Here is a 13,775-nt window from a genome sequence, read left to right as displayed (position 1 = left end):
CCACAGCACAGTTCCCAGGTGTGGAAGAGCAGCTCCTGCTTGGTCTCTTACCCCGTTGAAGTCGCCATCAGGGCTCCCCAGGCTGGCTTCCTTTCCTGGTGTCACTGAGCTGCAGGAGGCTCCCGTGGCCAGGCTGTGCCTGGGGGCGAAGGCTGTTCTAGCTTGGGGGGAAGGTGGGGCCTGCTCACAAGGGGCACAGAGACAAGATGCTGCTGACTGCCATGCTGGGCTTCTCTTCCAGTGGGCCCTCTGTTTTCTGTGGGTGGTCTTAGTGGAGCCCCTTCTCCTTTCCTTTGGGTGCCAGGAAGAGGCAGGAGGGGAGTACCTTTGCAAAGGCACAGCATTTTTCCCAGCCAGACTGTGTTCACCACCTGGTGATTTTCTGCGTTGCATCACCCTCTCTCCAGTTTTCTCCCTCACTGAGGTGTGTAGTCACAGCACTCATTCAGTTGCCTTCTAATAACACTTGCAGGGGTTGCTGTCTTGCCTTAGTTTATTTAGAGCAATTTTGTCCCCAGCTTTAGGTATCTACATTCAGCCAGGGTAATAGGAAAATTCTTACCTTAACATACTGTTACTTGGTTAGTTGTTTTTTATTCTTTTATACATTATTCATTAAGATCCCTGGTTTTTTATGTTATTTATTTGGATTTATATGATTAGCAATTTTGTTTCACCATATATGTTTGTGTGTGAAATTTTCTGAAGCAATCTTTTTTAGCATTAGAGGTTTAGTAACTTGTCCGTTTCCTTATATATAAATGGAAGTTACTATATGCATCTTTAAGAAATTTTGAGAATTAAATGAATTAATTAGACACTAGGAGAGTACCTGACTATAGTACATACTTAGTAAATATTAGTTCCTTTTACTACTTTCTTTTCTATTTTGTTTTACTTTTTGGTTAGATAACAGAAACACTTGGCTATTAACTTAAAATTTAGAGGTGATAAAATTAATCCAAGGTGTCAAAAGATAAAGTTAGGATGCTGTTTACTCTATGCATTGAATTAGATCAATAGGTTAGCTTAGAGTTTTTTTAACTCAAAAAAAAGTTGAGGTATAATTTATATACAGTGAAATGCACATATTTTACCATGAGTTTCGACAAATGTATCTTGTTGCCTACCCCCGTCAAGATACAGAACATTTCCATCACCCCAGAAAGTTCTCTGTGCCCCTTCCCATCCTCATTCCCACCCCAACCACTACTTCCTGCATCCTAGAGGAGTTTTGTGTATTGTAGAGCTTTGTATAAGTGGAATCAGGCAGAGTGTGTACTTACTGGTCTGCTTCTTTTGATGCAGCATAATGTCTCAGATTCAGCTGTGTTGTTCTACGTTCCATATAATAGTGTGTTTCTTTTTATTACTGAGTAATATTTTACTGTGTGGATATACCCTAATGTGCTTATCAGTTCTCTTGTTCATGGTATTTGTGTTTTATCTACTTTCTGGCTATTACAAATAAAGCTGTTATGAGCATTCTTTTAAAAATCTTTTTGTGAACATGTGTTTATTTCCATTTCTCTTGGATAAAATGCCTAGGAATGGAATTGCTACATCAAAGATAAGTGTATGCTCACTTATCTTTATAAGAAAATGCTGAATTGTTTCCAAAATGGTTATACCATTCTGTACACCCAGCAAAGTATGAGAATTCTAGTTGTTTCCGCATACTTTGAGTATTTTTGACTCATGGAATTTCAGTGGAATTTCTCGGGGGCTATTATTATTATTATTAATGCAAGTTTTCTAGAGAGGCTGATGTGCATCCAGATTGGAGAACCAAAGATTTGATGATTTCCTTGAGATCTGTCTGATTTTAGTCCTTTTTATACATATCCAAAGTACTGGGCATATTATTAATATGTTTGCTATTAAACTTGGGTGAGTTTTATACAGCTGTTACTTTTTTAAAATATTGAAATATTTAGTAATATATATACAAGATTGTTACATACATTTTAAATTATAGTAGTTTAGTATTCCAGATCTGACCTCCACTTGGGAGTAGCTCTTACTTAAGGGAAGGAAGCTGTGGATCAGTTTGGGTAAGTGAAATCTATAGATGGTTAGCTTCTTTTTCTTTTTCCAGATTCGTACAGGAACCAACAGGTATTAAATTTGTCACTTTCATTTATTTTTTTACTTTCCTGTTTTAGTTGTACAATAATAAGTTCACAAAGTGAACAAAAGCCATAAGGATAAAGAAGAGTTAATTATAGGCATGAAAAGAAGCCCTGAATAATCTAGAAGTATTCTAGTAATCTGGTAACTCGAACATGGCTGTTTGGCTGTTTTGTGGTAATGTTGAACTTTTTGATTAAGAAACCCTATTTTAAAATGATGTGGAAACTTAAAGTTTGCTGTTGTATCTCTGAATTCAGGTAATGGAATTTAATGAACCACAAAATTAATGCAGTAATGTAAATATAATAAGAGGCATGAAGTAATTATGTTGTATTGCTGTAAGATGGTATAATATGGTGTTTTCCCTTTTGCCAGAAGTTATTGATTGCCGTATAAGTGGAGTAACCATATAATTTATTGTTCAACCAGATCCTTATAGAATGAAATGAAGTATTATTAGTAATTAATACTGGGACAATAGAGGTAAACAGAATTGTCTGGGACAAATGGGAACCTTTATATATGTGTGACACAAGTCGAGTAGTCCCTTCCCCCACAATGAAAACTTGTTTATAATAAAATCTGAATTTAAATGGGTTATCTTTTCCTTTTAATTTGTTACAGGCATTATTTATACCACAAAAAGCAAATTCGGATCATTTTGATACCACTTTCTGTAATTATTTTAATTTTATAAAATCTCTACTCTTTTTTTTTGTGAGGAAGATCAGCCCTGAGCTAACATCCATGCTAACCCTCCTGTTTTTTTTGCTGAGGAAGACCGGCTCTGAGCTAAGGTCTATTGCCAGTCCTCCTCCTTTTTTTTCCCCCTAAAGCCCCAGTAGATAGTTGTATGTCATAGCTGCACATCCTTCTGGTTGCTGTATGTGGGACGCGGCCTCAGCGTGGCCGGAGAAGCGGTGCGTCGGTGCACACCCGGGATCCGAACCCGGGCGGCCAGTAGCGGAGCGTGCGGACTTAACCACTAAGCCACGGGGCAGGCCCTCTACTCCTTTATATATGCTTGCTGCCTTTCTTTCTGACCTCATATGTCAATTAAATTTGAATGTAGAAAAGTAAATTCTTGATCGTGCACACAGTAATATCAAGTTCAAATTCATATTGTACTTTTTCTCTTTATTAGCACTTGAATATTATTATTATTTTTGCCTTCCAGACAAATTATGAAAACAGAATATATAGCCTGAAAGTAGAATGTGGACCTAAATACCCAGAAGCTCCTCCATCAGTTAGATTTGTAACCAAAATTAATATGAATGGAATAAATAATTCCAGTGGAATGGTAAGTTAAAGTAGTCATTTCATTCTTATATAACCTATCATATATAGTCAGGAGAAAGTTAAAAAAAAAAAAAAAGGACCTTTGTTTAGCTGAAAGTCTAAAGAAGTTTATCTTATGTTGTTTTTCTCTTAAAAATCAACTTATCTTTGAAAACCTTTATGTACCAGCCTAGATAGATGTGATGGTAACACTTCTCTTAGGGTTTTATCAATTGCTTCAATAATCATATTTCAGTGGAATCTTTATTTGGTGAAAAGAGGATCATTATTTCTCTCTGAATGTTATTTTTCTTTAGGGTTAAGGTACATTTGGTGAGATTAAAAGATGGATATTCATGAAGAGGAAGCTTTTGTTTGAGGAGCAAGTATCCCTGTACTGGAGCAGATGGTCATGGTTGAGCGTTGTTGTCTGTTTAAAGCAAATAAACTAAAGTGACATGCTCCACCTGACTCACACAAGGAAGTTAGTGAAAATAGCTGAATTTCTAACATGAGTAGATTGTTAGGTTCATGTTCAGACTTTGAAATCCAGGCTCTTGAGGTGCCATGTTGACAGCACACTCGTGCAAAATACATGTTAGGAAGCATAGTAACATAATAAAGTGAACATCATCCATCTTAGGAAATAGAGATCATTATCCTTAACTTCTTGTGTGTTCCTCCTCATCCCATCCCTGTGTTCCCTTTCCCCACCAATGGTAGTTAACATCTTGAAAATTTTCTTTTATGTTCTCTTAGTTTTCTTTATAGTTTTATCCAATGTGTTACATATGTATACCTGTCCTTCCTCCCTCCCTCTGTTCTTCCTGTGTATTGTTCTTTCTATCTATGTATCTATCTATCTATCTGTCTATCTGCCTGCCTACCTACCTACCTACCTGCCTACCTATCTATCTACCTATCTGTCTATCATCTATTAAAAACCCTGTGTTTATACCAGTACCTCCCATTCTATTCCAACACTACAGGGTTTATTCCAGATGTCATCATTTTCATATTTGTAATTCCCTCCTCCAGCTGTGAGAACCTGGCTCTCATTGTCCCCAATATATTTACTTAAAATTGCTCAGGTTCCCCTGTAGGTAACCTCACTTATGGCAACAAATTGAGCCCTGGACACACAGGTAGCCCCCCACCAGCCTAGTATGCAGGCCCAAAGCGGGGCCCCAGATGGGCTGGTGCCTCCCTGCTGGATACACTGGATGAAAGCATGACCCTGATAGGAAGAAGGTGGAAAGGTCATTAGAAATCTTGGCTCTGGACCTCCTGGGTCAGTCCCAAACCTCCCTACCTGGTGTGTGCCAACTCAGAGCTGGGCCCTGAGAGTCTTCCCTGTCAATCTGTCAATCTTTGTAATTTACCAGGAACATTTAATGTATTTGCATACAATGTACAGTACATTGCCATGTCCAGGTTTAAATAAATCATCTTATTTTGTGGCTCTATTTTCCCACATGTTTCTTGTTTCTTGCCTACTTTTGGAATGGTTCTCAACTTTTTAAATTCTGTTTCTGTTCTTTCAGTGGTTATTCTAGAAATTACAATGTGCATACTTAACTATGTGTCAAGTAATATTAAGAGATGTGATGGAAGCAGATTTATGAAACAAATTGTGAATTTACAGGAGGAATATTGTTTAGGGAATTTCTTTTATGATACATTGCCTTTATGAGGAAGATATTTTTGTTGAATTTCTCTATCAGGAGTAGCTGTTCTCAAATGCTGGTTTGTTTTCATATTATAGACTCTGTAAATTAAGTAATTAATGCTGAGTTCTGCGTTGCTGTGGGAACTAGGAAATTAAGGATTAAATTTCAAACCCACCTCTAACAAGTTTATCTGATCTCATGGGCTTCTTGCACATTTTTTGATATTTTGACTCCCTCTCTACCTCTCTTCCCTCAACCCATCTATCGTTAACTCCTGTCAGTCTTTGTTTAAAATGTAACTTGAGTCAGGTCTTATTTTTCTATTTACATTGCCACCAAATGAATGTAGACCATCATCTCTTGTCTGGACCTTTGCAACGACCTATCTAATTCTGCTTTTTCACCCTCTCCAATCTTTGCAAAAGCAAGCAGCCGGAGGGATCTTCTTAAAACACAAATGGTGTCATGTCACTTCTGTGCTTTAAAATCCTTTAGTGGCTTCAGCTACAATGTGCATGCTTTTTGCTGTGGCTCTTTTTTTTTTTTGGTGAGGAAGATTAGCCGTGAGCTAACGTCCGTTGCCAATCCTCCTCTTTTTGCTGAGGAAGATTGGCCCTGGGCTAACATCCGTGCCCATCTTCCTCTATATGGGACGCCGCCACAGCATGGCTTGACAAGTGGTGCATCGGTGCGCGCCGGGGATCCGAACCTGCGAACCCTGGGCTGCAGAAGCTGAGCGTGTGAACTTAACCGCTACGCCGCCAGGCCAGCCCCTGCCATGGCTCACTGGGAGCACACAGGGTGCACACTGCCCTGCATACTTTTCATTTGGCCTCAGGACCTTTGCATTTCCTGTTCTTCCTATCTGGACATCTCCCCTACTCTGGCTAATCCTTACAGATCCTTCACTTCTCAGTGTAAATGTCACTTTCTCAGAGAAGTCTTTCCTGATTCCTCAATCTGAATTATATCTCTTGTTACTCTGTTACAGATACTTGTTATTCTTTTCTTTTGTAGCAGTTACTATAAATTTATTATCATTTTTCTCTTTGTTTTTATTTTTGGTGTTTTTAAAAGAAATATTTCTAACATGCAGACAATTTTTAGGGAATGATATAACCAATATTCTCCACTTACTCTTGTCTTATCTTAACACTTTTTTCTTATTTTTAACATAGCTTTTTTTTTTAAAAGAAAGAGTACATTATAAATAGTTAACATTGTGTGTGCCTTTCCTCAGTTTCCCCTTTTTCCATAGAGAAAATACCACCTTAAATTTGGTGTTTATTATTTCCATGCATGAGTGTTGTGCTTTTACTATGTACGTGTACAATATAGTATCACTTTTGTATGGAATCATATGTCAGTGATTTTAGAGCTTCATCCATGTTGAGTTCATGTAAATTAGATTGTTCCTTTTTATTGTTTAATGTTCTGTTCTTCACTTGCTGGGCATTCAGGTTGTTTTCAGTTTTCACTGAAAAGATTGCTACAGTGAACATTCTTATACAAGTATTCTTGTACCTTAGGGCAGTGCTTCTCAGGACTGGGTGTTTGTTAATTTGTTGGTTGATTCTAATATATTGTGGATCAATACTTTTGTAAAATACAATAAAAATGAATTACTGGGAAAATGAAATAAAAAAGACAAAATGCAAACTCAGATTTTTTTTTTTTCTGAGGAAGATCAGCCCTGAGCTAACATCCATGCTAATCCTCCTCTTTTTGCTGAGGAAGACTGGCTCTGAGCTAACATCTATTGCCAATCCTCCTCCTTTTTTCTCCCCAAAGCCCCAGTAGATAGTTGTATGTCATAGCTGCACATCCTTCTAGTTGCTGTACATGGGACGCGGCCTCAGCATGGCCGGAGAAGCGGTGCGTCGGTGCGCGCCCGGGATCCGAACCTGGGCCACCAGTAGCGGAGCGCGCACACTTAACCACTAAGCCACGGGGCCAGCCCCAAGCTCAGATTTTTAAAAATAAAAATTTCTATGGCAAATGGCTGTAGAACTCTCTAAATGCTTAATTAGAGATTGTTTCTCTTGTGATGGACCAGTAAAAATCAGTTCGAGGCCTGGCATTGATCTGTGGAGCATACTTTGAGCAGCACTGCTCTTAGGGCATACACCTGGAAGTAGAATGTCTGCTAGGTGTGGGGCTGATCTTTAGCTTGATTGAATATTGTCAGGTTGCTCTCCACAGTGTTGTGTCCATGTCTGTCTCCTTAGCTGTGTGTAAGAGTACCCTGTGAATGTGTATCCCACCATTGTCAAGCTGAAATGGGGATTTGAAAACAGAAAAATAAACACTAATTTTAGTTATTAGAGAGTGTAGGTGTGTGTTTAGAGGGTTAGAAGTAGGGTGAATGTTTTGGACATCAGTTTTTCTCTTGATTGATATCTAAGAATTTAAATTATTACTTTTATAACTAGTAAATAAGTAGCATGGAATTTCTCATTAACCATTGGTAATTGTGCTAGGACAATTTTATATATTTTGAGGTTATATCATTTAACATTACGGCTGGAAGTGTTTGTTTCTGCTTTGGAAATAGCTTGGTATTCTCTCCACTTGTAAGCTGTTGTTCACTTATGGAGTCTATTTAAAATAGGCTAAGGGGATTGCTACTCCTTAAGTTAAAGCATTAGAGGAAGCATTTAAAATACATCTTAACATTATAACTTTCTTATTGTTTCAGTTACTTGTAAGAGAAGTATTTAAAAATTATTTTTCTTTCCTATTTTTAAACTGTTTTATTGTGATATAATTCACATACCATACAGTTCATTTAAAGTGTATAATTCATTGTTTTTAGTATTCACAGGTTTGTGGACCCATTACCACAATCTAATTTTAGAACATTTTTGTCTCTTTCAAAGGAAACCCTGTGCCCATTAGTTACTTTCCATCCCACGTTTTCCACCCTAAACGACCACTAATCTATTTTGTCTTTATAGATTTGTCTATTGTGAACCTTTGCATATTAATGGAATCATATAATATACATTCTTTTGTGACCAGCTTCTTTCACATAATATTTTCAAGGTTCATCCATGTTGTAGCATATATCAGTACTTTATTCCTTTTTATTGTGGAATAATAATTCCATTATATGGATAGATGACCTTTTGTTTTTCCATTCATCACCTGGTGGATATTTGAGTTTTTCCACTTTTGGCTGTCATGAGTAATATTGATGTGAACATTTGTGTACAAGGTTTTGTGTGGGCAAATATTTTCATTTCTCTTGGGTTTATACCTAGGAGTGGAATTGCTGGGTCATATGGTAACTCCATGTTTAACTTTTTGAGGAACTGCCAGACTGTTTTTCAAGTGGACATACCCATTTTACATTCCTACCAGCAGTGTATAAGGGTTCCAACTTCCACATTCTTTCCAACACTTGTTACTGTCTGTCTTTTTGATTATAGCCATCCTAGTGGGTGTGAAGTGTTATTTCATTGTCTTTTTGATTTGCAGTTCCCTGATTAGGCTAATGATGTTGAGCACCTTTTTACATGCTTATTGACCATTTGTGGCCATTTTTCTTTGGAGAAATGTCTATTCAGATCCTTTGTCTATTTTCTTAAAGCAGTTTAAAACAAGAATTTATTATCTCACAGTTTCTGTGGGCCAGGAATGTAGGAGCAGCTTTGCTGGGTCCTATGGCTCAGAGTCTCTCACAAAGTTGTAATCAAGATGTCAGCCTGTGCTGTGACCTCATCTCAATGCTCAACTAAGGAAGGATCCAATTCCAAGCTCACTTGTGTAGTTGTTGGCAAGATTCAGTTCTTTGTAGGTTTTTGGACTGAGGGCCTCTTTTTTTGCACACTATTGCCCAGAGACCACCCTTGGTTCACAAAAATACCGTAGACTTGATGATTTACACAGCAGAACTTTATTTTTTACAGTTCTAGAGGCTGGGAAGTCTGAGATCAGGCTGCCAGCGTAGTTGGATTCTGGTGAGGACGCTCATCCTGGATTCTGGATGGCTGACTTCTTGCTCTGTTCTCACATGGAGGAGAGAGCAAGCTCTAGTCTCTTTCTCTTCTTAAAAGGACACTAATCCCATCATGAGGGCTCTACCCTTATGCCTTCGTCTAAACCTAATTACTTCCCAAAGACCTCAGCTCCTAATACCATCCCTATGATGGTTAGGGTTTCAACATATGAATTTTGGGGGGAACACAAACATACAGTCCATGACAGCTGTCTAGTATGATCTGCCTTTGCCCATATTTTAATTGAGATATTTAGTCTTCTTTATTGAGTTGTAAGAATTCTTTATATACTGAATAAGAGCCCCTTATCAAATATATGATTTGCAAGTATTTTATCCCATTCTATGAATTGTCTCTTTGCCTTTCTGTTAGTATGGTTTGCAACGCAAATATTTTAAATTTTGACATAGCTAATTTACCTATTTTTTCTTTTGTTGAATGTACTTTAGGTGTTATATCTAAGAAACCCAATGTCATGAAGATTTACCCCTGTTTTCTTTTTATGGCTTTAGCTCTTAATTTAGGTCTATGATGCATTTTGAGTTAATTTTTTTGTATGGTACGAGTTAAGGGTCCAACTTCATTCCTTTGCATATAGATATCCAATTGTCCCAACACCATTTATTGAAGAGACTATCCTTTCCCCATTGTGTATTCTTGGCACCCTTGTCAAAGATCAGTTGACCACATATGCGTGAGTTTCTTTTGGGGCTCTCAATTGTATTTGGTTGATCTGTATGTCCATCTTTATGTAAGCACCACCCTTCTTGATTATTGTAGCTTTGTAGTAAGTTTTGAAATTGGAAGAACTTTGTTCTTCTTTTTCATGTTATTTTGGCTATCCTGGGTTCCTTGCATTTACATAGGAATTTTAGGACCAGCTTGTCCATTTCTGCAAAAGAAAAAAAGGGCAGTTGCAATTTTGATAGAGATTGCATTAAATCTGTGGATCAGTTTAAAGAGTATTGTCATTTTAACAATATTAAGTCTTCTGATCTATGTACATGGAATGTCTTTCAATTTATTTAGATCTTTTAATTTGTCAACAATATTTTATAGTTTTTAGTGTATAAGTCCTGTACTTCTTTTGTTGTTAAATTTATAACTGTCTATTTTATTCTTTCTTATCCTATTGTAAATGGCATTGTTTGCTTAATTTTATTTTCAGATTGTTTGTTGCAAGTATACAGACATAGTTTTTATATAATGATCCTGTATCCTGCAGCCTTGCTGTACTTATTAGCTCTAATAGCTTCTTTAATGGATGCCTTAGCGTTTTGTATATACTAGAGCATGTCATCTGCAAATAGAAATAGTTTTACTTTTTTCTTTTCAAGCTGGATACCTTTTATTTCATTTCCTTGCCTGACTGCTTGACGAGAACCTTCAGTACAGTGTTGAATAGCAGTAATGAGAGCAGACATCCTTATCTTGTTCCTGATCTTAGGAGGAAAGCATTCAGTCTTTTCACCATTAAGTATGATGTTAGCTGAATATTTTTTGTAGATGCCCTTTATTAGGTTGAGGCAGTTCTCTTCTGTTCCTGGTTTGTTGAGTGTTTTTATCATGAAAGGTTAGGTTTTGTCAGCACTTTTTGTGTCTATTGAAATAATCATGGTTTTTGTTCTCTATTCTATTAATATAGTGTATTACATTGATTTAAAATATTGAACCAACCTTGCATTTCTGGGATAAATCCCACTTGGTTATGGTGCATAATATTTTTTATATGTTGCTCAAGGTCAGCCACAGGTGAGAGTTTATGGCCTTCTCAGGTCTTTCTCAAGCCTGCGCACAGCCTGTGTGTGGTTGTCTAGATTCACAGGCATATGTTGGAATATTTCAGATCCCCTGTGGACATCTCATTTTCCAACTTAAAATTTTGATCACCTTCCTGTTTGCCCTATTATTGTCTCCCCAGGCCGTGGAGATTTTAAACAATTGATACTGATTATTTTTGACAGTGCCTGGGGTGGAGGTGGAGGTGGGTGGGTGAGGAATAGGTGGTGCTCAGTGTTTCTGAGTGCTGAGGTCAGATAAAGAAAGACCCTTTGAGTGGAGTTTTCCAAGGAACCACCAGACAGGTCAAGTGATGTCCGTTCCCTGGGAATGAGGCATTGATGGAGCTCCAACGCCATTCTGTCAGTCTCCTACCGTGGAAAATTTATTTAGTATGATGCAGAGAATACATTGGAAAGAGAAATCTGAAGGCAGAGATGTGGTTCACAGCTTTTTTTTAAATCCCTGTGGAGAATATTGCTCAGATTTTGGGTAGTGGCATTGGAAATGGAGAGGAACCTTCCGACCTTATCAAGAAAGAATATAAATATGTTTGCAATGTAGTTATTTAGTATAATGTTATTTCTAATGACCAGAGTTCACTACATGTTTATTGTGAAATATAGAATAGCACGCACACACAAAGACACTAATTTCGAGGAAACATCTTAAGAAGAAATATTTTCCCTAAGATTATTTGAACCTGTAGTTTTAAAATGTTCACTTTTATGAAAATAGAGCCATGCTATGAATTTTTAAAAACACTTCTTATTAAAGTATATTTAATAAATTGGTGCCATAGCACTTTAAGCTTGGTAGTTAATTCTACTCTTTCCTCTCTTTCAGGTGGATGCACGGAGCATACCAGTGTTAGCAAAATGGCAAAATTCGTATAGCATTAAAGTTGTACTTCAAGAGCTAAGACGTCTAATGATGTCCAAAGAAAATATGAAGCTTCCACAGCCACCAGAAGGACAAACATATAACAATTAATTTTAGTGGATCTCAAACTTGTCTTAAATCAGCAACCTTCTATTCATGTTAATGTCTTGATTAAATATCACAATGCAGAATACCCACACATTAAGTAAAAAAATTCCAGCTGGTAAACATGACCTGGACATTTGTAAGAATATATTTAATATATGTACACCCATTATGATTTTAGGTAACAGGAGGAAAAATGCAGCACAATTTTTTTTCTCTTGTTAAGGCGCTGTCATTTAAGCATAAACCTGGAGTACTCAAAATAGAATTCAGGTTTACAAGATGAAAGCGTGGCGAGAAGTGTCAGATGGCTGTTTAAGCATGTGTGTTTTTGAAAAGTAAAAGTCTCAAGAAGGAAAAACAAATGGCATGCTTTATCCATCTTGCTTAATGAAAGAGCTTAGGTTGAAATTGTCTAAAGTAGCAGGTACAATGAATATTGTTACAAATTGTGTTAATTTTTGAAGCGGTGTGGGTGCTGACTACTAGTAGTATCAAAAATATGTTCAGGATTGTTTTGATACCTGTATTTATAATTAAAAAAAAATGTCTTGGGCGAGGTCGATGAATTTCTGTTAAAAGCTGTTCCTGTGTGTTATATGTTAACAGACATGGTAAATATTTGTTTACAGTCTTTGTTTGACAAACCATGCATTTAAGAGTAAGTGAAATCAATAAAAAGGAAATAGGTGTATGAATATGTGATTTTGAGATTAAAGATTGTCTTAAAATGTAAATAAAATGTGGAACATGTCCTCAGAAACTGTGCCATTTCTATTATATTGATGTGGTATATGTACAGTATCTTGCTGAGGTAGCAAAAATTGGGATTATTGTAGCTTTTCATCTATACGCACCTTTTATTATTTATGCTATTTTGTATACTTCTTGTGAATTGGAATTTGCAGATTATTTCAGAGAACAAATTGCCTAATTAGTTTAATTTCTTCTTTGGAGAAGGAGGAATGCCAGGTATTATGTTTTGAATTTGATTTCACCAGACGTATTATTAAAAAGATGCTTGAATAATAGCAATTCTTATAGAACTAATCGCAAATTATCCAAATATACGTTCCCTTTTTTCTTCATAACATCTTTTTTCTTTATCTTTTTGTGACATTTCTTCTTCCAATGCTTTTAATACTAACTTGGATTAATTTTATCCATTCCACTTTGGCAAATATGTAATTCTGAATTGAAAGTTCGTTTATGTTCTGCTTTTACCAAAATTACTTGAGGCTTTAGGCCACTGTTTTCCATTTCAAAGCACTGGCTATACTACTTTGTTGAAAATACTCTTCGGAATTCACTGAAGAAGATAGGAGAGTGGTCAGGTAACAAGGACGGATTTCTCAAACATGTCCTGACATGTTTTTATCAAGTTCATTCCAAGTGAAAGCTCTGAGCTATCTCTTTTGGTCAATAATACTTTAAAGTCAGTGGCAGTTTGTCAAGCTTATTAATTTCAACATGGCTATTCTAATTATCAAAGATGTTTAAAATGACACATAGAGAATATATACAGACAACTTAATGAATGTGTAATTTATTAAAATAGGTTGTAAATGAACTCTATTACCTTGGAATACATTCTTAAAAATTTTAAATGGTTGAAGGTTAAGTTGAATTACGTTGAGGTCATATATAAGAATCTGATGGTTACTGATGGTCTAAATCAATTTCTCTAATAACTTCTTTTCCACCTTGAAAACCTGTCTTGTCATACATTGGAGCTAATAACCATTTGAATGCTGTTAAATTATTTATATGTATATTGGTGGGCTAAGAATCTGGGTAACTTGATCTTTTGTCCTCTTTCTCCATATCTACTTTTGTGAACGTTTTTTTCTCCCAAGTATATGTTGTCTGAGTCATCTATTATCCCCTCTTTCGTTTTTCGGAGTATGGGTCTCTGCAGAAATCT

At 36.5% G+C, this 13,775-nt stretch overlaps 1 protein-coding gene across 3 annotated transcripts in view; it reads left to right on the top strand.

Moving 5' to 3' along the window:
* The window catches only part of UBE2V2 (ubiquitin conjugating enzyme E2 V2), a 56,310-nt gene extending 43,696 nt beyond the window's left edge, over nucleotides 1-12,614 (top strand). For 2 of the 3 annotated variants that reach the window (XM_058564530.1, XM_058564529.1), the window contains exons 3-4: nucleotides 3,311-3,436; nucleotides 11,711-12,614. In XM_058564530.1, the coding sequence (XP_058420513.1) occupies nucleotides 3,311-3,436; nucleotides 11,711-11,857 (273 nt within the window). In that variant the 3' untranslated portion in view covers nucleotides 11,858-12,614. The remainder of the gene's footprint in view (nucleotides 1-3,310; nucleotides 3,437-11,710) is intronic. The other variant, XM_058564532.1, reaches the window with a different exon arrangement.
* Nucleotides 12,615-13,775: the final 1,161 nt, after the last annotated feature.

The sequence above is a fragment of the Diceros bicornis genome, chromosome 21 (assembly GCF_020826845.1).
Source record: "Diceros bicornis minor isolate mBicDic1 chromosome 21, mDicBic1.mat.cur, whole genome shotgun sequence".
Taxonomy (NCBI): domain Eukaryota; kingdom Metazoa; phylum Chordata; class Mammalia; order Perissodactyla; family Rhinocerotidae; genus Diceros; species Diceros bicornis.
The sequence above is the reverse complement of the archived record's forward strand: the minus strand, read 5'-3'. Positions and strand labels throughout refer to the sequence as shown.